Source organism: Cervus elaphus, chromosome 15, assembly GCF_910594005.1.
Source record: "Cervus elaphus chromosome 15, mCerEla1.1, whole genome shotgun sequence".
Taxonomy (NCBI): Eukaryota; Metazoa; Chordata; class Mammalia; order Artiodactyla; family Cervidae; genus Cervus; species Cervus elaphus.
In genome coordinates, this window is record NC_057829.1 from 58,260,597 (window position 1) to 58,286,466 (window position 25,870).

Genomic DNA, 25,870 nt, shown 5'->3' on the forward strand with positions numbered 1-25,870 from the left:
GTGGGTTGCCATTTCTCACTCCAGAGGATCTTCCAGACCCAGGGATCAACCCCGTGTCTCCTGCACTGGAAGGTGGGTTCTTGACCACTGAACCACCTTGGAAACCCCTTATTTTTTTTAGGCCAGGTTTATAAGGCTGTCAGTACCATAGTTGGCAAGTGATTGATTTTAATTGCGCGGATAAGGCAGTTGGATGGCATCACCGACTCAAAGGATGTGAGTTTGAGCAAACACTGGGAGATGGTGAATGACAGGGAAGCCTGGCGTGCTGCAGTCCACGGGGTCACAAAGAATTGGACATGACTGAGAGACTGAACAACAAAGAAAAGAAACATGAAATAGGAAAAGGTGATAAGGCTGAAACTGAGACTGGGAAAAAGGATGAAGAGACAACAGAGAGGATTACTTTCAAGAAAGCTGTTATCAAAACTTTCAAATTAAGATACTTATACGAAGTACTACAATACTGTTTAAGACAGTAATAACTTTTTGTCTCTTATAAGAATAATTCAATTTTGAAATAAAGTTCAAAACTCAAGGTCAAAAGTACATCTTTGGTATCTTTCAGAATCATTGATGGAGAAGAGAAATCATGTAATCTGAAAAAAACTGCTAATTTTAAGAATTTAAAAAATTTTAATTATTTTTAATAGCTAAATATTAGATAAGGGTCATTCACAACACAGCTGATTATAAATATATATACATTTTATAAAGTTGTAGAATCTTATGTTAAGACTTTCAAGCATTATTCAGAACATGAAACCCAACTGCCACAATCATGCCAGGTCATACAGATTTTGCTTGAGCATCTTCAATGCCTGGGATTTCATTAGGCTCTGTTTACCATATGCCAGACACTGTGTCAAGCATTTTATATGCATTTTCATTTAATCCCCACAATAAGCTTAGTATCCTCATTTTTAGAAATAATAAATTTGAGTCTTATAAAGGTTAAGTAGTTTGCCCAAGGATATGACTAGGAAGTGGAGCAGCTGAGAGGAATATACAGGGGTGTGATTTCAAAGCCCATGATCTATATATGCTGCACGTTGCAGAGCACTGATTCTCCTCCCCTACTCAATATGGCAGACGATCTAGCTCATTCAGTAGGAGCCTGACTTTAAAAACTGAAATGATTATAGAGGTATAATCCTTTTTAAGAATGATAAACTCTAAAACACTGTTTAAAGGAGATGTAGGAATCACATTATAAAGACCTGATTTACAATATAGTTTCTAAGAGTATTTCAGTATCTGAACACCGATTTCAAAACAAAAGCTCTAGCATCTGCCTGCTACTCTGCATAGGCCTTCACATTTAACACTGCTTGGCTAGAGTTAGGTATGACGAACATTCAGTACCCTGGTTTATGTGGTCATATGGCAATGCTGGATGGTGTATGCACTCAAGTAATGAACATCAACCACTCAAGTTTACTTTAGACAGCTAGTGCAGGGAATGACTACATCCAAGACTACTAAAATTAACAACCACATTTTAAAAGATCATATTACCTGTGATGAAAATTTAACTTAAAGGAACATTCTTGGCATAATCCTAAAAAAAAAGGAAAAAAAAGTAACACCACTGGACTGCTAAATTTTTTATCACTGCACTGCTACTTTACTTTTAATATCATAAACTGTCATGTTTCTTTACATTCTTTCATTGTAACGGGAAAAAAATAAACTGAAGAAAACAATCTGATTCTCTTCCACCTCAAAAAAAAAAAAAAAATATATATATATAAAATAAAAACTGTATTAGGATGCTTGAGAAATTGAAAATATTCTGCCACTGCTTTAGAAAACTATGCCATCAATTTATTCTAAAAGCAAACTGTTGTGCTCGCTTCGGCAGCACATATACTAAAAGCAAACTATTTCATTCATAGGCAGCATTAATGTGTATCTCAAATCAAAGACATCCAGTAACAGTAGTGTGGGTATAGTCGTCTCCTCTGAAGTACTCTAAGAGTTTTCAAATGGAAAAGAGCTTTTGAAAAAGTTCCACAATTGTTGTTTCTTTTTTACTTTAATCTCAATTCATACTAGGTGACTCTTCCTCATAAAACAGGAGGAACTCGGAAACCAGTCTTCATTGGAGTGTACTAAGTAGCATATGAAATTAAAAGATACTTAACTCCTTGGAAGGAAAGTTATGACCAACTTAGACAGCATATATAAAAAGCAGAGACGTACTTTGCCAACAAAAGTCCGTCTAGTCAAGGCTATGGTTTTTCCAGTAGTCATGTATGGATGTGAGAGTTGGACTATAAAGAAAGCTCAGCACCGAAGAATTGATGCTTTTGAACTGTGGTGTTGGAGAAGACTCTTGAGAGTCCCTTGGACTGCAAGGAGATCCAACCAGTCCATCCTAAAGGAGATCAGTCCTGAACATTCATTGGAAGGACTGATGCTGAAGCTGAATTCCAATACTCTGGCCACCTGATGAGGAGAACTGACTCATTTGAAAAGACCCTGATGCTGGGAAAGATTGAAGGTGGGAGGAGAAGGGAACGACAGACGATGAGATGGTTGGATGGCACCACCGACTCAATGGGCATGAGTTTGGGTAAACTCTGGAAGTTGGTGATGGACAGGGAGGGAGGCCTGCCTGGCGTGCTGCAGTCCATGGGGTCACAAAGTCGGACACGACTGAGTGACTGAACTGAACTGAAGTAGCATATGGGGAAAACCTTGATCTCTACCTGGAGGGAGCAGAACACTCTTATAGCACATTTATTTAGGAACCAGAGAAAGTTGTTAACATGATGCAGAGAAGACGCTGACACAAAAGACTAGCTCAGGAAAAAAAAAAGGATGAACAACAGAGTCTAAAATATGCATGTTAAGAGAAAATGCTGTATTCTGGGTTATAATCTTAAGCATTTAAGACAGATATTGAGAACAATTTGCCCTCTTAAATTTTTTTCTTTATTGCCACAAAGAGAGCAGATTTATTATCTACACCATAACAATATGGCTATTAACTAATGTGAGATTTTACAGTGCCTTTTCTGATATCACTCTGACTCCCACTTGGCATCTCAGTCTACACTGACATTCTCAAATTAACAGACAGAGGTCTTCACTTTACAAATTACTGGTTTACATTTGGCATTAGAACTATTTCATCTAAATGTCACAGAAATGCTGAGAAAAAAGTTTCAGGCTCAAAAGTTCTTTGCAACTTTAGCAAGCTCTGAGAAAAAGAGTTTCCAAGAAGATACCTTAAGCATTTTAAATTGAATATTAAATTGCTTATATACTTTCAAACTAAATTACTAAACTTTGAAGGAATCAATCACAACCCATCTGAAGTCAACTTACTTAATTTAACAAGTGCATTTCTTTTTTCACCATGCTCAGTATAACCAAAATTAACTTCCCAACTCTTTAAGCCTTCTTTTTCATCACAACATTTATTTCCACAGCAAAACTGGCCTGCAAATAAAGGAAGGAATATTAGCTATGGTGGTTGGTGACAATATTTATTTACAATCAGGCATTATCTCTGAAATTCACTCAACATACATAACATACACAACATAAATTCTTAGTTTATAAAGTCAGCGTCAAAAAACGGACCACAATAATTACGGTATGTTCAACAATCAAATCAAGTTGCTGAATGCACTGTTTAAAAAAAAAAATCAGTTCTGAATTCTTACTTGATAAATAGTTTACTATCAAGCTGACTGTTTACATTTAAATACAGAGTCTTAGTGACTCCGAGTGAAGGAATCTTACACTTTGGAAAATGGAAGCACTAAAAAAGTGTACTCACTAATACCTTAAAAGAAAAAAATGTCTTTTCCAAAGTACATGCACTACACCTGGGGCAACCTTTTTCAATATTATTAAAATTGATACTTTAAGGTATTAACATATGGTACTTTAAGCACCAGCATAAAATGACATTTAAAGCACATTTTAAAGTGCTATAGCATTTTGAGATTAAGTAGAATAAGTAATCAAACTCGATGTTCTAAACTTTAGAATCACGTGACACTAAAATCAACATTATCATACTCACTGTATATTAAAAGATCTGTAAAAAAGGACTAGTATTGATGATCCAAGAGGGAAAAAAAAAAAAACTACTCAATAATTATTGACTTTTTAACAGAAAAAGACAAGATCAAACTTATTTGTACAACCTGAAAAAAAAGCACTTATATCTTAATAAATTATACCAATAGGAACAAGTGTGAACTTTTCATAAAGAGATTAACAAAATGAATTTTGAAAATTATCAGTTCAAAGGCTGATAACTTTTCTAAACTGGCATTGTCTTACTCATTCCAAATGAATACTTCATTAAATCTGTATCATTCCAAATGAATACTTCATTAAATCTGTACACGTTGAGCAACTAGTCTATCGTTAAAACACAAGATTATAACTTCATGAATCACAGCAAATGGCTTTCTTTACCATTCTCAATTAAAACTTTTTTCAATTATATGAATTTAGAGAATGTCCATCAATTTTTTTTAAAAGGCAGCATTACTTACCATCATTTAAAAATTCCACTTAATAAAACTACAAAAATTTAAAATTGTGATAGACATTTCAATTAGGTAAAAGCACAAACTAAAATGTAATGCTAAGAAAAGTTAAAAAATAGCTTTAAAATTATTCTTTTTCCTTCTCCTCTAGAGTACCTTTCGGGCTGATTATAATTTATGGGAAATGTATATAAACCACACTGATGGCATAAATGTTTATCATTTAAAAATGAAACGTTTATTTTCAGTTTAAGAGATTTTAAAGTTACTAGCTTATTTTCTTAATCAATGTTCCTATATAGTTTTCAGAAGCATTAACAGTTAAAATGCAATGCCCAATAAAGACTTAATTTTATAACATGAGACAGTATAGAGATACTACATTTTCAGAAAAATTTCATGAATAGATTACAAGGCATAGAAAATGTTACTGATTGTCTACAAAATGTTTGTTCTTTTGTTCTAAGACTAAATATTTAGACTCAAATTCAGTGACTCCTCAAAATAAACTAGCCTGTCTAAAAATTCTATAAGGGTCAAAGTAATATTTAATTTCTACTTGCGAAATATAGATTTGACTAGAATACAGTAATACCAACTCATTACTCCAAAAATTAATAAAGATGTTCATCTATTGACACTTTCCTTGCTATGAAGCTTTTAACTTTTAAACATTTTCTACTTATCTGCAACTTAATATCCTAAAAGCAAAAATTCTAAAGGTAAAAACCACTAAAGGATTATATTTTGACCTTTGTCAGCAATATATCTTTAATACACCTTCTCTACTTTTACTTTGTATTTTGCAGACAATCACATTAGGAATAACCTTACCCAATGACTTCGATTCAGTAACAAAATAACTGTATCCTATTAAAAACTGAAATTTTAAAAAAAAATTACCTTTTCCTGAAATTACTTCTTTTTCTATTCGCCACCTAAATCCAAACTGATGAGGAAAAAAAAAATACATGTATGCTAGAGTAAACTTAAACATTGTTTAAACCACATGTAAATCTTAACGTGGAGCCAACAACTGACAATATTTTACTTAGTAATCTAAAAACTAAACCTAATTCCCATCACAATAGTTTTTTCTTTCCTTATAGGATTCCAGGTACTTAAAAATACATCTGAATAATTATCAACCTGTTAAGAAACAATCTTCTTTACTTTTAAACTTCCCATTGAAAGTTATAGGTGCTAGGCACAAGGTATGTAAATGAATAAAAAATAGATACTGTTTTATAACACTGATAGGAAAAAAAGAATTACAGTACAATAAAGAAACAGTATACTAAAATACAAGAGAGTACAGTCTTTGGAGTCAGATTGTTTGGGTTTCTGTCTTAGTTCTACCACTTGGGATTCCCTTGTGGCTCAGAGGATAAAGAGTCTGCCCACAATGCGGGAGACCTGAGTCCCTGGGTCAGGAAGATCCCAAGGGGAAGAAAATGGTAGCCCACTCCAGTATTCTTGCCTGGAAAATCCCATGGATGGAGAAGCCTGGCAGGCTACAGTCCATAGAGTCACAAAGAGTTGGACATGACTCAGTGACTTCATTTTCTTTTCTTTCTTTCTTTCTACCACTTGGACTCGATTTGGCTGTTTGGAGAAGCCTGAAGGGCCTGGAGTGTGACCCAGGCCAAAACTGGGGGTGTGCACATAAAAGAGCATGGTTCTGCCATGATTACATGCAGGGACTTCCCTGGTGGTCCAGAGGTTAAGAATTCACGTTCCAGTAGAGGAGACATGGGCTTGATCCCTGGTCTGGGAAGATTCCACATGCCACAGGGCAACTTAGGCCTGTGCATCACAACTTCTGAGTCTGTGTACCAAAGCCCATAAGCTGCAACTGCTGAGCTCATGCCCAACTCCTGAAGCCCATGTACCCTAGAGCCCATGCTGTGCAATAAGACAGGTCACTGCAATTAAGAAGCCCATGCACTCCAACCAGAAAAGCCACTGAAATGAGAAGCCTGGGCACAACTAGAGAAAGCCTGTGTGTACAACAAAAGACCCATCAGAATCAAGATTAAAATGAATAAATTAAAAAACGCCTGCAGTGTAATTTTAAAAAAATGATTACATGGAGACTAAACAACATGCTACTAAAAACCAATGGATCAACAACGAAATTAAAGAGGAAATTAAAAAAATATTGAGATTAACAACAATGAAAATATAGCCATACAAAATCTATGGGATGCAACAAAGGCAATTCTTAGAGGGAAGTTCACAGTGATACAGACTTTCCTCAAAAAACAAGAAAAATTTCAATTTTTTTTTTTTTTGAAATCTCTATTTTTTAAAAATTATTTTCTTCCTAAAGTCAGCAGAAGGAAGGAAATAATAAAGATCAGAGAGGAAATAAAATAGAGATTAAAAAACAGCAGGAAAAATCAGGAAAACCAAGACCTGGTTTTTGAAAGGATAAACAATATCGACAAACCTCTGGCCAGGCTCACCAAGAAGACAGAGGACCCAGATAAATAAAATAAGAAATGAAAAAGGAGAAATAATAACTGATACCATAGAAATAAAGAAAAATCAAGTAAGATATAATGAACAACTACATACAAACAAAATGGACTTCCTAGAAGAAATGGACAAGTTTCTAGAAATAGACTGCAAAAACTGAATCAAGAAGAAATAGGCCAATCACTACAAGTGAAATATAATCTGTAATTTAAAAAACTCTTTGCAAACAAAAGTCCAGGACTGGATGGCTTCTTTGGGGAATTTCACCAAACATATAGAGAAGAACTTAAACCAATCCTTCTCAAACTCTTCCAAAAGACTGAAGAGGTGGGAATGCTCCCAAAGCCATCCTATGAAGCCACCGTCACCCTGACACCAAAACCAGACAAAGACACTAACAAAAAAGAAAATTACAGGACAGTATCTTTTATGAGCATATATATATGTATGTGCAAAATTCCTCAACAAAGTATTAGCAAACTGAATCCAACTACACATAAAAAGGATCATGCACCATAATCAAGTTGGATTCATTTCAGGGTCACAAGGACAGTTCAACATATGTGAACTGATCAAGCTGATACATCAACAAAAAAGACAAAAACCACATGATCATCTCAACAGATGCAAAAAAAGTATCTGATACAGTTTAACATCAATTCATGATAAAAATTCACCAAAGTGGGTATAGTGGGAAGATACAGCAACATAATAAAAGTCATTTGTGACAAACCCACAGCCAATGTAATACTAAATGGTGAAAAGCTGAAAGCTTTATTGCTAAAGCTGGAACAAGACAAGGATGTACACACTCATCACTTCTACTGAACACAGAACTGGAACTCCTAGTCACAGCAATCAGACAAGGAAAAGAAATAAAACATATCCAAATCAGAAGGGAAGAGGTAAAATTGTCATTCTGTGCAGATAACATGATACTCTATACAGAAAACCCTAGACTATACAAAAACTATTAAAACTGATATATGAATTCAACAAGGCAGCAGGATACAAGATTAACATACATAATTCTGCTGTATTTCTTCATACGAATAATGAAATAACAGAAACAGAAAGTAAAAAACAATTTCACTTAAAATCACATCCAAAAACAAACTATGAATAAACAATCAAGAAAGTGAACAGATTTATATGCTGAGAACTATACATTAACAAAAAAAATAGAAGATGATTCAATAAAAATGGAAAAATATCCCCCACTTTTGGATTGGAAGAATTAATATAGATAAAATGGCCATACTAACCAAAGCAACATACAGATTAATGCAGTGCCTATCAAATTACCCACATTTTTCACAGAACTACAACAAATAATCCTAAATCTTATATGGAATCACAAAAGACTCAGAATTGACAAAGTAATCCTGAGAAAACAAACCCACACACCTGTGGTCAATTAATCTTTGACAAAGGAGGCAAGAATATACAATGGAGAAAAGACAGTCTCTTCAGCAAAAAGTATTGGGAAAACTGGATAGCTGCATGTAAATCAATGAGGGTAGAACAGTCCTTCATACCACCCACAAAAACCAAATTCAAAATGGCTTAAAGACTTAAATACAGACGATATACCAAAAAAATTCCTAGAAGAGAACATAGGCAAAACATTCTTTGAAATTAATTGTAACAAATTTTTCTTAGGTTAGTCTTACAAGGAAAAAGAAAAACAAAAATAAACAAATGAAACCTAATTAAACTTAAAAATTTTACAAAGTAAAGGAATCCATAATCAAATGAAAAGACAATCTACGGAATGGGAGAAAATATTTGCAACGATGACACCAACAAGAGCTTAAGTTCCAAAACATACAAACAGCTCATATAGCTCAGTAACAAAAACTAAAAAACCCAATCAAAAAATTGGCAGAAGACCTAAACAGACACTTCTCCAAAGATATACAGATGGCCAGCAGGCACATGAATCAACATCACTAATTATCAGAGAAATGCAAATCAAAACTACAATTAGGTATCACTTCACATCAGTCAGGAAGGCTATAATCAAAAAATATACAAATTATAAATGCTGGAGAGGCTGCGGAGAAAGGGGAACTCTCCTACACTGTTGGCAGGAATGCCAATTGGTGCAGTCACTATGGAAAAAATACAGAAGTTCCTTAAAAATCTAAAAATTGAGCTACTACATGATCCAGCAATCTCACTCGGGCATTATCCAGAAAAAACAAAAACTCTAATTCAAAAAAATACATGCACCCCAATGTTCGTAGCAGCACTATTTACAACAGCTAAGACACGGAAGCAACGTAAGTGTCAACAATTGAATGGATAAAAAAGATGTGGTGTGTACACATACACATACACACACAGAATGGAATACTAGTCAGCCATTAAAAGAATGAAGAAATGTCATTTGCAGCAACAGAGATGGATACTATCCAACTATTAACCTAGATATTATCATACTAAGTAAAATAGACAAATATATCATTTTCATGTGAAATCTAAAAAATAGTACACATGAATTTATTTACAATACAGAAACAGACTCATACAGAAGAACAAATTTATGGTTACCAAAGGGGAATGTGGGGAAGGGATAGATTAGTAGTATAAAATTATAGATACACACCATCATATATAAAATAAACAAAGATTTATTGTATAGCACAGGGAACTATATTCAATATATTATAATAACCTATCACACAAAAGAATTAAAATATATATATATAACCAAGTCAATTTGCTATATATCAGAAATACAGTATTGTAGATCAAATGTACTTCAATTTTTAAAAAACTACTTTAATATTAAACTAAAATAAAATATAAAGCAGGAAGGGCAATTTGTCATTACTGACAATGATGAGAGCTAGTTTTACTAGAATAGACAAAGACATGTTAATATAAAAGAATATGTGCTTCTGCTGCTTTATAAATGGTGATCAGTTTGAAAAATAAAGCCTACCAATTTCAAACATCATTTGTGAAACAAGACAATACTGTGCACTGTCAAATCATTCATTATAATCACTAAAGGCTCTGGATTAGAGTCAGGATAAAACAAGATCCAGTAGCCACTTGTGTTTAATTTTAGACTTTTCATGTTTCAGCTCACACAGAGGCGCCCTTGACTTAGAGGCCCTTTGTAAATTCCATAGGTATACAGGTTAAATGGTCCAACTGATATTTCATAGACGCAGAACAACCTAGACTTGAATTAGCATCTTAAAATAAGAATATGGGGCATAACAGTATATTAAAAAATAATACTGTATATGAATAAAAACCGATAAATACGTGGAAGGCATACCTTATTTTCTTTGTATCTGCTGAGATCTGCTATGCAGTATTCCTTGAATAATTTATCATAGTATTTCTTTGCAAGTCTCTTCTCCCTAGATTCATTAAAAAAATATAAATCTTATATATTTAGAAATTCAACCACTGCTCACTACTTGGAAGCAATGTCAAAAAAGGCATATGATAAAAACATTAATGTCTTAAAAGAGGTCTATATTTACATGTGCATAGAGTATCTGAATATTAACTATTAGTAGTGAGTCACTAGGGAGGGCAACTGGAAGGCTGATAGTCAAAGATGAAAAGGAAACTTAATCTTTATTTTTTTATCCTCTGTAATGTTTGAATTTTTAAAACCATTTTTAGGTTTTACAGTTTCCCAAAATATTTTTAAAATTTTAAAAGAAGCATATTACAACAAATAATATTGTACAAGTGTTATAAATTACTTTTTAAATACAAAGTCAAGCAATGAGAAGCTAAAATTGTTAACAATTACCCAAACAATCAAACCAAATTCAATAACTGGAGTCATGGTTTTATGTCCTCGATTCAAAACTGTTCCATTCAGGGGCCAAATGTTTTGCACAGGTGGACAAAGTAAGAAAACACTCAGGGAGCAGGAGAGACAGGACTATAGCATTTGATGTATTATGTCTCACATGGCTACAATTACCAATTCATGTCCATTTCATCCTCCTCATTCCATAGGAATCTATGATTTTCTCGTATAACATCCATGTCTGTCTTGTCATTTTCCCTGAAAAACCAATTTCAATGTGAACACAAAATTAGTCAAATTTAAGTTAAACAGTTGTGTAAAGTTTTGAGCACCTGAGTAAAAATAAGATACATAAAGATAGTTTTATATGAAGCATATATATGTATATATTTACTAAAAGTATTTCAGTATTTTCAAAAGGCAGTTATAAAAAATGTGCTGCTACACAAACAACTTGAATGGATAAGGAACCCACCCATTTCGAGTGCTGGTTCAATTATACGAAGGGTGGTAAATTACCAAAGCTAGAATGAAAAATCTGAATAAACACTAAATGGACAAGGAAAATGAATGAAAATTTAAGTTTCAAAATCTGAAATCAGTCAGCAACACCATCCTATTGGGATCTAATGTTTAAAATACATGAAGAACTTTGGCACACCTCATTTTACTACAGCTTCTAAGAAAGACTGAGTAAAGAAGGAAGAGATCTGAAGATGATTTTTTAAGATGACAGCAGTTTAGGGGTAGCAAAAGGGACTGCTGGAGAACATAGCCTAAATTGAGAGAAAAGTTTGGGATAGATGAGATGGTATTGGAGTTTTTTAGGGCTTTACCAACTCAGAAAATCATTAAACCAAGAGAGTAAAATCCACACAAAACTAAGTGGCTCTGATAGAAGAGCCTCAGATATAAGAAGGAATTTCATGTGTAGGAAATATAAGAGTGAGGTCTCTTGTTTGCCTTACCTTTTAAAAAGCAATCCAAGCCTGAGGTTTAAAAAGTTCGTTATTTCAAAAATCCTTGCGGAAAACAAAAACCACTGAAAATCAGGCACATGAGTATTCCTCACATGCTGTTATTGCCCGATCAGATCTGGCTCAGCAGGCCAGACCTGGCCCAAGGCCTGTTGCCAGAGAAATTAGTTCTCACGGAGCTGGTTGGCTAGAAGCTACGTACGGCCTCTCCACTGATGATATAACAACAAAACCAGAATGGAAAGCAGGAGAAAATGAGAAGACACAGCAGCTGAGTCTTCATACCCATCTCCCATTGTAAAATACACTTCATGACACTTACCCCAATCGTCTGAAGTCTTCTTTTTTGCCACCATAATATAAAATATAGTCATTTACAAACTTTGTATGCCTTTGATACTGAAATGCAAAAAATTAAGGATTTTATTTGCTCAAGAGTAGTTCTGTGTCAATGACATATTAGTGAGTAGGGGGAAAAAGCATAATGAGTCCACTTAGTTTTTTTAAAATATGCATACTATAGATGGTTATAAATAAAAAAATCTAAAAGGGTAAATATTAAATTGCTAAGAGTGAACACTAGAGTAGAGGGACTTTCACTTTCTATTGAATACTCTTTATATTGCTTTGAACGTTTTCAGGCAATAACTCTAGGGAGGAGGACAGTTTCCTGTTCTATTGCTGAACTGCATACAGCCTCACACCACCATTCATTTTAATCATCATGATATGAAAAATAAATTATAGTTTCTAAAGTTAAAGGCCAAGGAGTAGAATTTAACTTCCATTATTATAAAATATAATTTAGCTATTTTGGTAACAATAAAGACTCCAAAATAGAAAATATAACTTTTATAATATTAAGTCCTGAGGCTTTCAAAAAGAATATAAGAAATTAGATGTTATTTTTTATGCTCTCTTTTAATATCCAATAAGCTACAGTCATGTTTGTTTTCAATGCAATATAATAAGATATATGAGCATTTTACTTCTTGTTTTAAAAAGCTCAATGGTATTCTCTCTAGAGCTGAACACACACACAACAGAACTGACATAATATTGTCTGTGACTACATCCTATTATGTTTGCTTTCCTAGTAGCTCAGCAGTAAAGAATCCACCTGTATTGCAGGAGATGTGGGTTCCATCCCTGGATCAGGAAGATCCCCTGGAGAAGGAAATGGCAACTCATTCCAGTATTCTTGTTTGGGAAATTCCAGGGACAGAGGGCCCTGGCAGGCTACAGTCCATGGGGTCACGAAAGAATAAGGTGAGTGAGTGACTGAGTGACTAACATTTTCACTTTCACACCCAATTATACTAAAGATAAACAGTGATTTAACTGATCACAATGTGTTCTAATAGAATAGCGAATCAAAACGTAATTCCAAAATGGGCAACAAAGCAATTAACATTTCAGAAGAGAAAAAAAGAAAAACCAGATACCCAGAGATCTGGGTTCTAGTTCTCAGTTTAATCACTAACTGGTCATGTGACACTGGCAAGTCACTAAATCATTCAGGACTCGGGTCAGCAAACTTTTTCTGTAAATAGTAAAATATGCAGGCCATATGGTCTCTTGTCAAAACTACTCAGCTCTGCCATTTTAGCATGAAAGCAAGCACAGATAATATCTAAATGAATGAACATAGCTGTGTTCCAAAAAAAATTTTATTTACAAGAACAAGTGGTAGGTGGGATTTTGCTTCCAGGAAGATGGAGCAAAGATGTATAATTAACCCTTAAACAGGACAGATAGAGGTATCTACCTCTGCTAGGTCCGAAATCTGCATATAATGTACAGCCAGCCTTCTGCATTTGTAGATTCAACTAACTGCAGATGGTTAGTATCACAGTAAAATAAATACCCTTACTTACACAAGTAACACAGTAAAACAAAAATCCTTATACAAGTGGACCCACACAGTTCAAACCCTGTGTTGTTCAAGGGTAATTGCACTTCTTCCTATTCCTCTGAGAACTAAATACCTTGGAAATTATATATAAAACAAACATAAGAAGACTCTGAAAGGTAAAGAGAAGGCAGACCAGCTAAGAATCTCAGGATTCATGGTATGACATGGTAGTGAGTTCCCCAGGTTTTCTTTTGGCTTAGTAAATCCTAGACCTGGAGGCAAAGAAGCTGGCAACACGGAAATAGCAAAAAAAAAAAAGAAAAGAAAAAAAAATTCCAACAAAAGGCTGTTGCCTCTAACAAAATAACCAGGAGAGAGGCAGCCTAACAAGATAATTTGTAGGCAATAACTACTCTACTCTAGCAAACATTTCAGAAAATGTATAACCCCCAACCTCCACCTACTCCAAAAAAGGGGATCTGGACTTTCACACTATCAGACAGTAACTAGATGCCCCAACACCTCCAACTGAATGGTGTGTAATAGAAGGCACAGCAGATGTTGAAAGTTAAAGGAACAAGGGGCAGATGGCATCCATGGGAAAGCTAACTTACTGGGTTAGGAGATAAGTGGAATAAATAAATTGGTGACAAGAACTTCTATAACTTAAACAATCAGGAAAAATAAAGTGAAACTGGTTATCTACAGAATAGCAAGTATATCTAATTGCCACCTTCTCCTTATCTCTATGCTGACCATAGTTATAAATACCCCCAAATATTTTCATTCTCTAATATTTCCAAAGGTAATATGGATGTCTAGTGGTAGAAGCTAGTGTAACTAAGCCCACAGCCTTACCAAAAAGTTAGGCTAAGACATGGCTATAACAGGGAAACAAGGTATAGCTTAAAGACAGCCCTAAGTTATGCCTGAAACTTGAGGCCACAACAGGCCTGAGATAGTTCACAAACAGATCTATTTTTAAATACCAGTTTTATAAGAACTTAAAGAGCTAAGAACCAGGTCAGAAAAGAGTAACAGTTAAGATGAGACTAAAGATAATAGTAAAAAAAGAGAAATGTCGATAGCTTGGCAAAAACAGGTTGGAAAAATATACGCAAATTCATGGACTTTGTAAACCTATTTATAGGAAATTAGTAATATATTTGATTATTTTTTGTTTCTAAATCTTTTTTACATATTAGTAAAAAGAGAACTGTACTCAAAAGTATAAAAGGCAAAATTCCACATCAATAAACACTTATCTTATAAAATTTACATCTAACTTCACAAGATTTTATGAAATAAGTGAAGTATTAGGTGCTCAGTCATGTCCAACTCTTTGCAACCCTGTGGGCTGTAGCCCGAAAGGCTTCTCTGTCCAAGAGATCCTTCAGGCAAGAATACTGGAGTGGGCAGCCATTTCCTTCTCCAGAGGATCTTCCTGACCCAGCGATCGAACCCAGGTCTCTCCTACATTGCAGGCAGATTCTTTACCATCTGAGACACCTGGAAGGCAGCAGACTTTAAAAACTGTATTAGTCATAAAATCTAGGAATATAAAAAGGATACAGCATCCATAGCTATGAGATGAAACCTTCTATTTCTTGCTTCTTCCCTGTTAAGAAAAATTTTAAACAAATTCAAATGTCTGTATTTAATTAATATAATCAAACAACCAACATCTTAAAGAAAAAAAAAGTAATTTAATTTGAAGTATCATACCTATCCAGCAATTCTGCTGCAACTTGTTTATGAACCACCTTTCCATGTTTCTCTTTCTGAAATGGCTTTTTGAGTAGTAAATCATCTTCAACTGTCCTGATTTGTTAAGAAGAAATATTATTAGAAAAGTTCATTCTTTGCAAAGGGTGTTTCCTGTTTCTTTATTATTTTCCTAATTGGAACATGTTTTAAAGAATTCAACTCTTATTAAAGATTCATTGATCTTTAATGAGACATTTTATGTCTTCTTCAACAGTTTAATTAATATCTTAACTTAAATATTTAATACCTATAAAATGGAGAAGATGAGACTAACAAATGCATGTGCTCTGGTGCCATACCATCTAGAGTCCTTGGTTCAAATTTTGGCTCTGTCATTTACTATCTTAAATTACTTAAATCTCTGTGTGCCACAATTTCCTTGTTTGCAAAGTAGAGATAATAAAGCTTTCAATAATTGATAACATGAAAAAAGAAGGGCTAACTATAGATGATATACATTATAGGTGTTCAGCCGTAGTTAGAGAAACAGGTATAATCCTAGAGTACACAAGACTATCCAATTAATTTGCTCAAATTCTATTCTAACGAAACAATATTTCTCAATAAAAAATGTTGGAAATGCAAAGCATTTTCATTACATAAATATGTAATTTATCACATAATTATTTCTATTCTTTTGGTTATCCATGAAGACTGAGTACCCAACAAAAGTGTCCAGTCCCAATTAGCTGCTTAATATATTGCTTGAGTGTGAAATAATAAACCAATTTTTGTTAAGTTTGGTTAACATGAATCAGTCAACCACTCCTAAGTTAACAGATAAAATTACTATCCATTAAGCACTGAAAGCTGAACACAATACCCCTAAACACAGCTACTCCACCAAGACATAGCCTCCTTTTAAGGCTCAGGCTTTATCCGCTATCAGTTTTTATCCCTTTCATTCAATAAAAACTTCCATGCACTCCTTCTTCTGGCCACTTAGTCTGCTCATTCACAGAATCTTAAGAATCGCACTGCATCACAATCTCATCCTCCACACTAAACTCATTTTGAAGTCAAGTACTAAAAAAGGGACCACCAACCAAGCACCTTCTTAGCTATGACAGTCACAAGTAGAGGCCTTGACAGTTGAATGAAAAATACATGCAATAGAGAAATTTTAAAGCTTTAATTGATTTCCTTTGTTTCCCTTTCCACAAATCCCTTCACAACATAAATATTATTTTATCTTTCACACAACTGTTCTCAAATTTTGGAGTCAATTCATTATAGTTTAATGAACAAAAATTCATTCAGTAGACAGCACTGTTGTCTTCACATATAAACATAATCCAAAAACTTTAAATATTATTTATTTATATCCCATCTCAATCTAGAAAGGATGAGCAATATAGATCAATAAAAAATTACTTACCTTTTTTTCCTTTTGCTAGATTCTCCACAGTGTTCATCATCACTAAAATCAGAGTCATAGCCTCCGTGACCATGCATCTATAAAGAAGTACAGTCAGTTACTTAGAACTTAAGTTATCCATAGTTTTGGAAACAGAAAAGTTCAAATATGTTATCCTTAAAAGCCACAACAGTTTTAAAGGATTGTGGTAGGTGTATCAGGGGCTATCTAGCCATCTAAAACTCTCATTCACTTTGAAATAACAGCTTACCCTTCAGAAAATGAATCAATATTTTTCACCTTAATACTAACAAGGGAAGCTACTCTTTTACCTTTCCATTTAAAACCAGGACTAGAAGCTGCCAAGTTACTACATAAAAGGTTCAGCAATGCGTTACTTCTATTTGATTCAGAGTTAACAGTTGCTGTGCATTTATCATCAACTTTGTTCCAGACATTATACTAGTTTCTTTACAAACACTGCTACTAATTCTGCAAGTTAGGAACTATACCCTCCATTTTACAGATGAAGAAATCAAGGACAAAGTTAAGCAAATCAATTATACAGAGGAAATATATGGCATGGCTAAGGTAATCTACTTGATTCTTAAGCCTATGATCTCAACTATTACAAACTGCCTGTCTGGAATTTTCTAACATTTTGATTACTACATTCCATTAGACTTACTGGATTTGTGAACAGTACATGAGCAACTGATAAAAAAATTCCCCAACTTCTTTCATGAATTCCTTTTTCTTTTAAACCTAGTTTCTTAAAGGTAAACCACCTTGTCCTTTGCTCTAGACAACTTTCTCTTGTTTCTATTCATTTTTAAATAAAAATTCTTAGGAATACTAAAAGATCTCAATTGTCACTCAGATATGTTAGAATCAGCTCCTGGTCTCAGCATTACACTGAATTTGCAACGTAAATTAACAGGGGAGGAACGGATTATTTGACTATTTGTCATAAATACCAATTCATACAGATATGAGGAACCAGTCCAGATAAAATGATATGTCAAATTTAAAAATTCTAATATTCACTACAGCAAGTACAGTAGAAAAAGGAAAGAACTTCCTAAACTTCATTGCACTAGATCCAAGACAAAAAGTATGTTTCTAGTTATAGCTTCCTTAAATAAATTACTGCATCTCTTTGGGCTTCATCTGCTAAATAAGGTGGCTGCATCAAACAATCTTTAAATCCTTCCAGTGTGATCTTTATTATTCCATTTTCAAACTTACGTGTATGGGTGTATATTTCTCTTCCCTGTCCCACAGAACTCTAGAGAGGAAGGCCCTAGCCAAGGTTGAGATGGTTTAGGGCAGTTTCCACTTTACTCTTGCTTACATATAAGACACATCTAGATCTCACACACCTTTTATCATGCAAACTACTTGCTTCAGCTGTTTGATCACATAGACTCAAACCATACCAGCCTCTCACTCCTTATGTCCTCACTTTCTTCACAGGGGTAGAAATTTCGTCGGGAGCTTAGAGGTTAAGTTCTAGGGTCAGCCTGCCAGAACGCAAATCCTGTCTTTGCACTTTTCATATCTTTCTTTGGGCATGCTCCTTAACCTCTGGGAACCTGTTTCCTCCTCTATAAAGTGAGGCTAGTAAAAGTACCAGTCTCACAGGGCTAGTCAATAAGTGAGCTACCATATAAAACGAGTTTTAGAACAGTGTCAGGTACAGTAAAACCCTATTAATGTTAATTACTATTACCATCATCACCTTGTTCCCACACCCTCCTACCCTTGCACCCCGTCTCGTCTTTTATTCTCATCCATCGCACACCCATCTGAATTCATTGACTGCATTAAAAAGCTCACTCACTTTAGGCTACGAGTCAACTGACAAGGACCGAGAGAAATTCGAGAAGGGAGACGCGGGGTGTCTCCAAAATCTGCCATTAAAGAAAAAAAAACAACAAAAACAACAATCAACTAGTAGCATATGAGGCACAAGTTTCGAAGTCCTTCTCCCCGATCCCAAATACACTCAAGGCCCGCCTCACACACCCCTTCCCCTCCTCCCTGCTCTGCCAAGTGCGCTCGCTGAGTCGTCGTTCCCTCTTTTGCCCACGTCTGCAGCGACAACCCACGGCCTGAGCGAGCCGCTGCAGCACCAGCCGCGTCGCCCCTGCCGTGAAGCCTCTCCACAACAGCCACCACGGTTAGCGCCACTGCCGCCGCCGCTCCCCGCCTCTACCTACGGGTCCCGACTGGTCGCTGCTTCCGGTTCGGCGCGGCTGCGTGTTTCACTTAAATGACACCGTACCCGGGCGCCCAGACCTTGTGCTACAGTTAGGACAGCCCCGGGAAACAAAGGCACCGGAAGAACAGGGCCGGGAGGGAAGGCAGAGGCTTCCGGCTTCCCCGAAGTCGCAGAATTCGTTTTTTTTCTCCTGGGCCTCCTTTCGTTTCCCTCTCGGGAGCCCGGCATCTAAAATCGCGTGGCACTGCTCATACTAAGCCCCCGCCCCTCGTTTAAAAATTTGTTTCGTTGTAGGAAAAAACTCTTCCTGAATATCACCTGCCGTCCTCTTTCTAGTAACCTTAGTAACGCCTCCTCTCGGCAAGCTCGCTGAGCTTCTTAGTCTCCGATCTGCCGCCTCCGCCACCCCCGCCCCCCACAAAACAGTTCTCATAATTAGAACAAAAATAGCTTTTCATCGCTTCACCACCCACACAGTAGATACCATTCCAAATGTAGTCCTGATGGCAGAGGAGCTCATCGAATATGCCAGGAGAGGAAGAAGAAAGAGTGGGTAGGGCCGACTTAACAGACTCGCAAATTCTCTTTAGAGAAGTGACTTGGCACAGGTGAAAAGGGATCTAAATAATTACTTTAAAAAGAAAGAAAAGAAAAATGCAGACGGGAAACATTTTAAGCTCTGCCGTGTTTTCCCTTTTCTAAATTATGATGCCCCATTCTGTTTTGCAGCTTAGTTACTGAGTTCGTGTCTTATCCCCGCTCCGGCTCATGTTATTATTCATCTTTGCTTCCTCCTTGGTACCCAGCGCAGTTCCTTGGAAATTACGCGCGTCAATTAGCTATTTGTTGAAAACTGAACTGGCACGCCGCTGACTTTCACGAGAGGCTCATTATAGCAAAAACCTTAGCACGTAACACTCACCACTTTACATCTTTTAACTAAATGGTGGATAACAATATCTATCCGTTCAAGCCACATCTATCCCTGACAGTAAATTACAGATTCATCCTGCTTTACACATGCAATGAATATGATCTTAAAAAATCTGTAAGATAAATTATTGTAAATTCAATTTCAAAATGCAATCGGATTAAACTTCAATAAAACGTTTATTAAAATATTTAAAGCAGTACGGCAGAAACCAATAAATGTAAAGCAATTATCCTCCAATTAAAAATAAATTTTAAAATATTTGAAGCAGCAGGAAGCTTCATGATTTAACATTATATTGAATTATTTTGTCAAGAAGTTCCTTTTTTAGTAAATATCTGAAATATCTACTCAGTTCTTTTGTTTATTATTGATAAAACCAAACACACCTGTGTGAGCTTGCTAAGTTGCTTCAGTGGGGTTGGTCTCTGTGCAACCCTATGGATTGTAGACCCCCGGGCTCCTCTGTCCATGGGCTTCTACAGGCAAGAATACTGGAGTGGGTTGCATGCCCTCCTCCAGGAGATCTTCCAGACCCAGAAATGTGGAACCCATATTTCTTATGTCTCCTGCATTGGCAGGTAGGTTTTTTACCACTAGCACCACCTGGTATTCAATTTACTTTCTACCAATATTTGATCTTTAATAGCATTTTTTACCATTCTTAGTATTTTTTTGTCTGTTGCTTCATTTTACTCTTACAACAACCTGTGCTGCATGCAGTATTATTAGCCCCATTTTGCACCTAAGAAACAGAATCACAAAACTCAGAGCCACAGGCCTGGTGAGGGGTTAGAATTGGGAATACTTATTTCTCTACAAGACTCAGTTTTCTCCTTGTCTCTCTCTCAAAATTCTTTCTCTCTCTTTCTTTTTTAACTCACTAATTGTATGAGAAATAGCTTCTGGTTCTAACATTTGAAGAATTTCAGATCTGTTGTTACCAGATCATTCAGCCAAAGATTTGTATTTGTCTGTTTGAGGCAGCAGTTATTGAAAGAGAGAAAATAGAAAATGTATGCTAGGGATAGATCACATAATCTGAACTAAAACCAATTAATACAGGAGAAATAACCTACCTGATCAGGAAATCTCAAGTTAGCAATTACAACTCAACAACTAAAAAAATAATATTTATCAGGTGTCTGCTTTGGACAGAGTACTGTCCTAGTCATCAGGGTTACAAATATGTAAAAGTCACTCCTTACTCTCCAAGTATGACTAATGACAAAGAAAGAATATATAGAAAAATAACAACAAAATAGTCTATCAATATGAGGTGCCTGGTAAACGGCATGAACCTATGGTTTCCAATCTATAAAATGTGCTGTTTTAATGAATATGAAAATTTATATGGACACCAATGTTGTATAACTCAAAGCAAAAAATACTACAATAGGTATGTGGTGGGGGTGAGGGAAGTTGGTCCCCACTCCACTCTGTCACCCTTCTCCCCTACACACACACCCTTATTCCCTGCCACTCCCAATGCCTGATGGCGGGGTGGGGTGGGGGAATGTTGCTTTGAGAAACAGTATAGTAAAGAACTCCACTTCAAAGTCAGCCAGACCCACAATCAAGTCAGGCTTCTGTCACTTACTAGCTAGGAAATCTTGGTTGTTGCTGTTGTTTAGTTGCTCAGTCGTGTCCGACTCTTTTGTGACAACATGGACTGTAGCCCTCCAGGCTCCTATGTTCATGGGATTTCCCAGGCAAGAATACTGGAGTGGGTTGCCATTTCCTTCTTCAGGGGATCTTCCCAACTCAAGAATCAAACAAGCATCTCCTGCATTTGCAGGCGGATTCTTTTACCACTTGTCCACCAGGGAGGCCCAGGAGATCTTGGGCAAGTTTTTAATTAAGTCTTAATTTCCTCACCTATAAAATGGAAATACGAGTACTCATAGTGGGTTATGAGGTTTGAAACAAAACAATGCAGCTAAAATACCTAGAATGATGCATACTTCATATTAAGAATATAATATATGCTTTACTTGAGGAAAGTAGCATTTATTGAGGAAATTATTATTTTTTTTAACTTATTGGCTGCATGTGGGATCTTAGTTCCCTGAAGTGAAGTGAAAGTCGCTCAGTCGTATCCTACTCTTTGCGACCCCATGGACTATATAGTCCATGGAATTCTCCAGGCCAGAATACTGGAAAGGGTAGCCATTCCCTTCTCCAGTGGATCTTCCCAACCCAGGGATCAAACCCAGGTCTCCCACACTGCAGTTGTATTCTTTACCAGCTGTGCTATCAGGAAAGCCGGCGATCAAATTCACCCCCTGCATTGGAAGCATGTAGTCTTAACCACTGGACCACCAGGGAAGTTCCTGAGGAAATTCTTGTGATTTAACAATTAACTGCTTCTTGAGTATGGCCTAGAAACAGATCCACATTTATATAATATCATGATTAATGGCATAGGTTTAAGTATGGACTTCTTAGTAAATAGTTCTGAGCAAATTTAATATTATGGTTAAAAAAAAAGCCCTCATTCCTAGCTTGATTCACACCACACATATTAGTCACCTTCAAAAATAACATGAAAACCTCTTCATGATATTCCAGGATCTCTTCCTTAGGGCAGGAGAAATTTTCTTACATAAGATATACAAAGGGCTAACCACAAAGTACAAAAATAAAGTGCAGGTTTCTATTCATTTAAAACACTTTATTAAAAAGTGAAAAGTTATGTCACAGAGTGGGAGAATATATTGCAGTAGACAAACTGTCAGATTATATGAAGGACTTTAAAAATAAGGGGAAAAAAGCAATAGAAAAGCTAGCTGAAGGCTTGAACAGACAGTTCAAGATGTCTGAATTGCCAATGCACATAAAATGAAGTTCTCGTTCTCACTAGTGATCAGAGAAATGAAAATTAAGAACACAATGCACATCGTTACACACCTAAGAGAATAACTAACTGGAGAAGACATATCTAGTACTGATGGAGATATAGTATGACTATAATAATTTTATGCTGTTGTGGGAATGTAAATTGGTACAATCACCTTGGAAAATATGTTCAATAGTACCTACTAATGCCAAATATATATGTCTTATGTCTCATATGTTCTATCCTCAGTGTACTTTCAACAGAAAAGTGTATATATATTCATCAAAGCACCTGACTTAGAAAGCACTAGCACTATTTATAAGTAAAAAACTGCAAGCAACCCAAACGGTCAGCAGGATTAGAATAATTAAATAAATTGCGACTTATTCACAGCTTGGAATACTATACAGCAATAAAAACAAGTAAACGACAACTGTATGCAGCAGCATAGATGAATCTCATCAATGTGATGCTGAACAAAAGAAGCTTTGTGTATGCAAAAGAAAACATATCACACAATCCTATTCATATAAAAAATAAGAACAAAAGTAATCTATCTGTTCCAAGTTAGGATAGTGATTCCCCTGGTGGGCATACAGGAGGTGACTGGAAGCAGGCACAAGGCAGTAGTTGGAGGGGACTTTTGGGAAATGGCAATATTAATATTCTGTTTCTTGACCCTGGCATTCACTGCATGAGTGGTTCATTTCTACCTATGACTTGTGTACTTTCATGTTTGCATGTTATGCTTTAGTAAAGAGTTTATATTTACAAAATTTAACTGTTCTTAGAGGTTTGTAAAACTTTAATTGGTCAATGGAAGTTTTGTCAATTAAAGTGATTTTAGGCATGGCAGAACAGGCTGGGGAGTAGATAGATGGGATTTCCTGGGGTCTCAGAATTCACACCACGTAAATGCTTGCGTAGTCAGAGATGAATTTCCTGTAGGCACAGAGATGGAGACAGACAGGGGGCTCTGTAAGTGCTGAGAAAGACTCTAGTCAGCACCCAAAGGACTGAGAGTGCCCAGGCCTTGAACGCTTGGCACAGTCAGCTGTACTTCCTGTACATTTATAAGCCAGGATCTGGCAGAAGGCAACTCTGCAGCCTCCAACGTACAGCTCAGCCCATGAACTGAGACCCAATCTAATACTTACCTTTCGCAATACAGTCAAAGGTCAGCCACTCACTTGTGAAAGTGCCTGGAAGAGGCAACCGGAGCACGAATACTGTGGCTGGATGGACAATGGGAAGCAGAGTGGAGAGGCAGCAACATACCGCTTAGCCAAATGAATTGATTGTCATTTTTAGGCCTGCTCCCAGGAGGCAAGAACAGAGACAGGATGTCTGTAAAACCCCTCTCCGAGGTAGTGGTGGATAAGGAGCCTTCTGATTAAGAGATAGGGAGACACTTACCAAGTCAATGAGATGAGAAGCAGAGACCAGAAATATTAATGTCACTGGAAAACTGATGCATTTATGTTTTGTCATATAATATCTGTTGGTATCAAGATTTCAGGTCTCATTCAGGAAATTGCAAAGTGGGGAGACTCATTATAATAATGAAAGTTGATGGCTGCTGTAACTCTGGATCCTTCTTCAAGGGCTGACTGGGCCTACAATCATGGGAAACATAATCCCACCACCCACTGAGGCTATAGAGAGGGAAAGAAAACCTCTACCCTTGTAAGTTCTTCTGGCTGGCATAAACATTAAATTGATGAGATAGATTACCAGGAAAAAGTTATATTTAAGTACATATGTACAGGGTTTCATAAGAATACATATCACATGATTTCACAATTCATGAACACAAGTTAAATGTGTACAGAGCATGTTGTATAGTCAAGTGAAACATCCAGGAAAGTACATCTGTTGTGTATTTAAGGATACACACTATTATTATTATGTGGTCAGGCAACTGGATGTAAATAGTAAGCAATTTTCCTAAATAATGCTTTAATTAACATATTTTCTGAAAGTAAATCCCCTTTTACTTTTAGATGTCCTGATACTGAAGGTGATAATTGGTTGTAGAAATGGAAATACTGATAGACAGAGAGATAACCTAAATGACTGAATAGGTTCTGAAAAACAGTGGTAAACAGGAGATGGGGGGGCTCATGCCTCTCCTTATTTGGGCCATATAAAAAGCAAGAGCACTCAAAGTAATGTGGGGATCTATAAATAGAACTTTCTCAATGGCACACTTTACTGTTAGGAATTTTGCTCAGTAGTATAGGAAACATAAAATAGAAATGTAGGCCAGAAATGCTAGAGCAATCCATTTTTCTAGAGAAGTTAGCAAGCTGAATTTTTAGATTCAGTATTCTGAGTTTTAACACTGGCATCTAACTCATGTTTAAAAATCAAAGCAAACACACTTTGGACCAAAGCACTTCTGTGAGCTGAATGCAGCCCATGGGATGCAGATTTCCAAGGACTAATCCATAGACCTGAGGACTGCATTTTGGAGGTGGTAGTTTGGAAGCAGAGGTTCTGAGTCTGTCTTGGATGAATCTCTTGGTAACAAAACAGGCTCCTGGTAAGTCATGCATGGACACTCCTTCAAGAAAGGAATCAAAAGCCTTTGGAACACTTTGGAAAGGACGCTCACAGCCTAGTCACACCAAGGGGTGATCTATATATCCCTGGGCAGAAACACATACACCAACTGAGAGGCCCTGGGTGTCACCCAGACTGGGCATGTGGAACTCACATCCCCGTGCTTAGTGATGATGCTGAATTTTGCCTGAGCACTTTGCTCCTGGAAAACAGTGCCAGTTAAAGGAATCCCCCAGTTTTTGTGATATGGAAAACAACTTGCTGCACAGAACCACTCTTTCCCATATGACTTAGATAAGGCTTAGGTGCCCCCTGTTTAACCTATGACAAAGCTACACACAGACACTCCAAATATCCATTCTTTGTCTCATAAATGATGAGTTGAACTGCTCATCCCCACTGATCAATTGGATCAAGATGCTTGTTAATCAAACTTCGGTTCAGCTTCTTTCCTTCCTCCAAGCCCCTGAACTTTGGCCCACCCTCAGTCTGAGGCAGCACACAGAGAACAGACTGGCTTCAGCATAAAATTTTCTCTGATCTAATGTCTGATCATGGCACCCTTCCACT

At 36.2% G+C, this 25,870-nt stretch overlaps 1 protein-coding gene across 5 annotated transcripts in view; it reads right to left on the reverse strand.

Moving 5' to 3' along the window:
• Window positions 1-18,983, reverse strand: part of LOC122709048 (protein FRA10AC1) — a 34,636-nt gene extending 15,653 nt beyond the window's left edge. Inside the window, exons 1-11 of one of the 5 annotated variants that reach the window (XM_043926115.1) lie at window positions 18,960-18,983; window positions 18,585-18,654; window positions 16,763-16,839; window positions 15,343-15,438; window positions 15,190-15,235; window positions 12,085-12,161; window positions 10,960-11,043; window positions 10,294-10,378; window positions 5,421-5,466; window positions 3,337-3,450; window positions 1,519-1,561 (exon numbers count right to left, since the gene is read on the reverse strand). In XM_043926115.1, the coding sequence (XP_043782050.1) occupies window positions 1,519-1,561; window positions 3,337-3,450; window positions 5,421-5,466; window positions 10,294-10,378; window positions 10,960-11,043; window positions 12,085-12,161; window positions 15,190-15,235; window positions 15,343-15,438; window positions 16,763-16,839 (668 nt within the window). In that variant the 5' untranslated portion in view covers window positions 18,585-18,654; window positions 18,960-18,983. Of the gene's footprint in view, window positions 1-1,518; window positions 1,562-3,336; window positions 3,451-5,420; window positions 5,467-10,293; window positions 10,379-10,959; window positions 11,044-12,084; window positions 12,162-15,189; window positions 15,236-15,342; window positions 15,439-16,762; window positions 16,840-18,584 lie in introns of all 5 variants that reach the window. The other 4 variants (XM_043926114.1, XM_043926113.1, XM_043926116.1 and 1 more) reach the window with 4 other exon arrangements.
• Window positions 18,984-25,870: the final 6,887 nt, after the last annotated feature.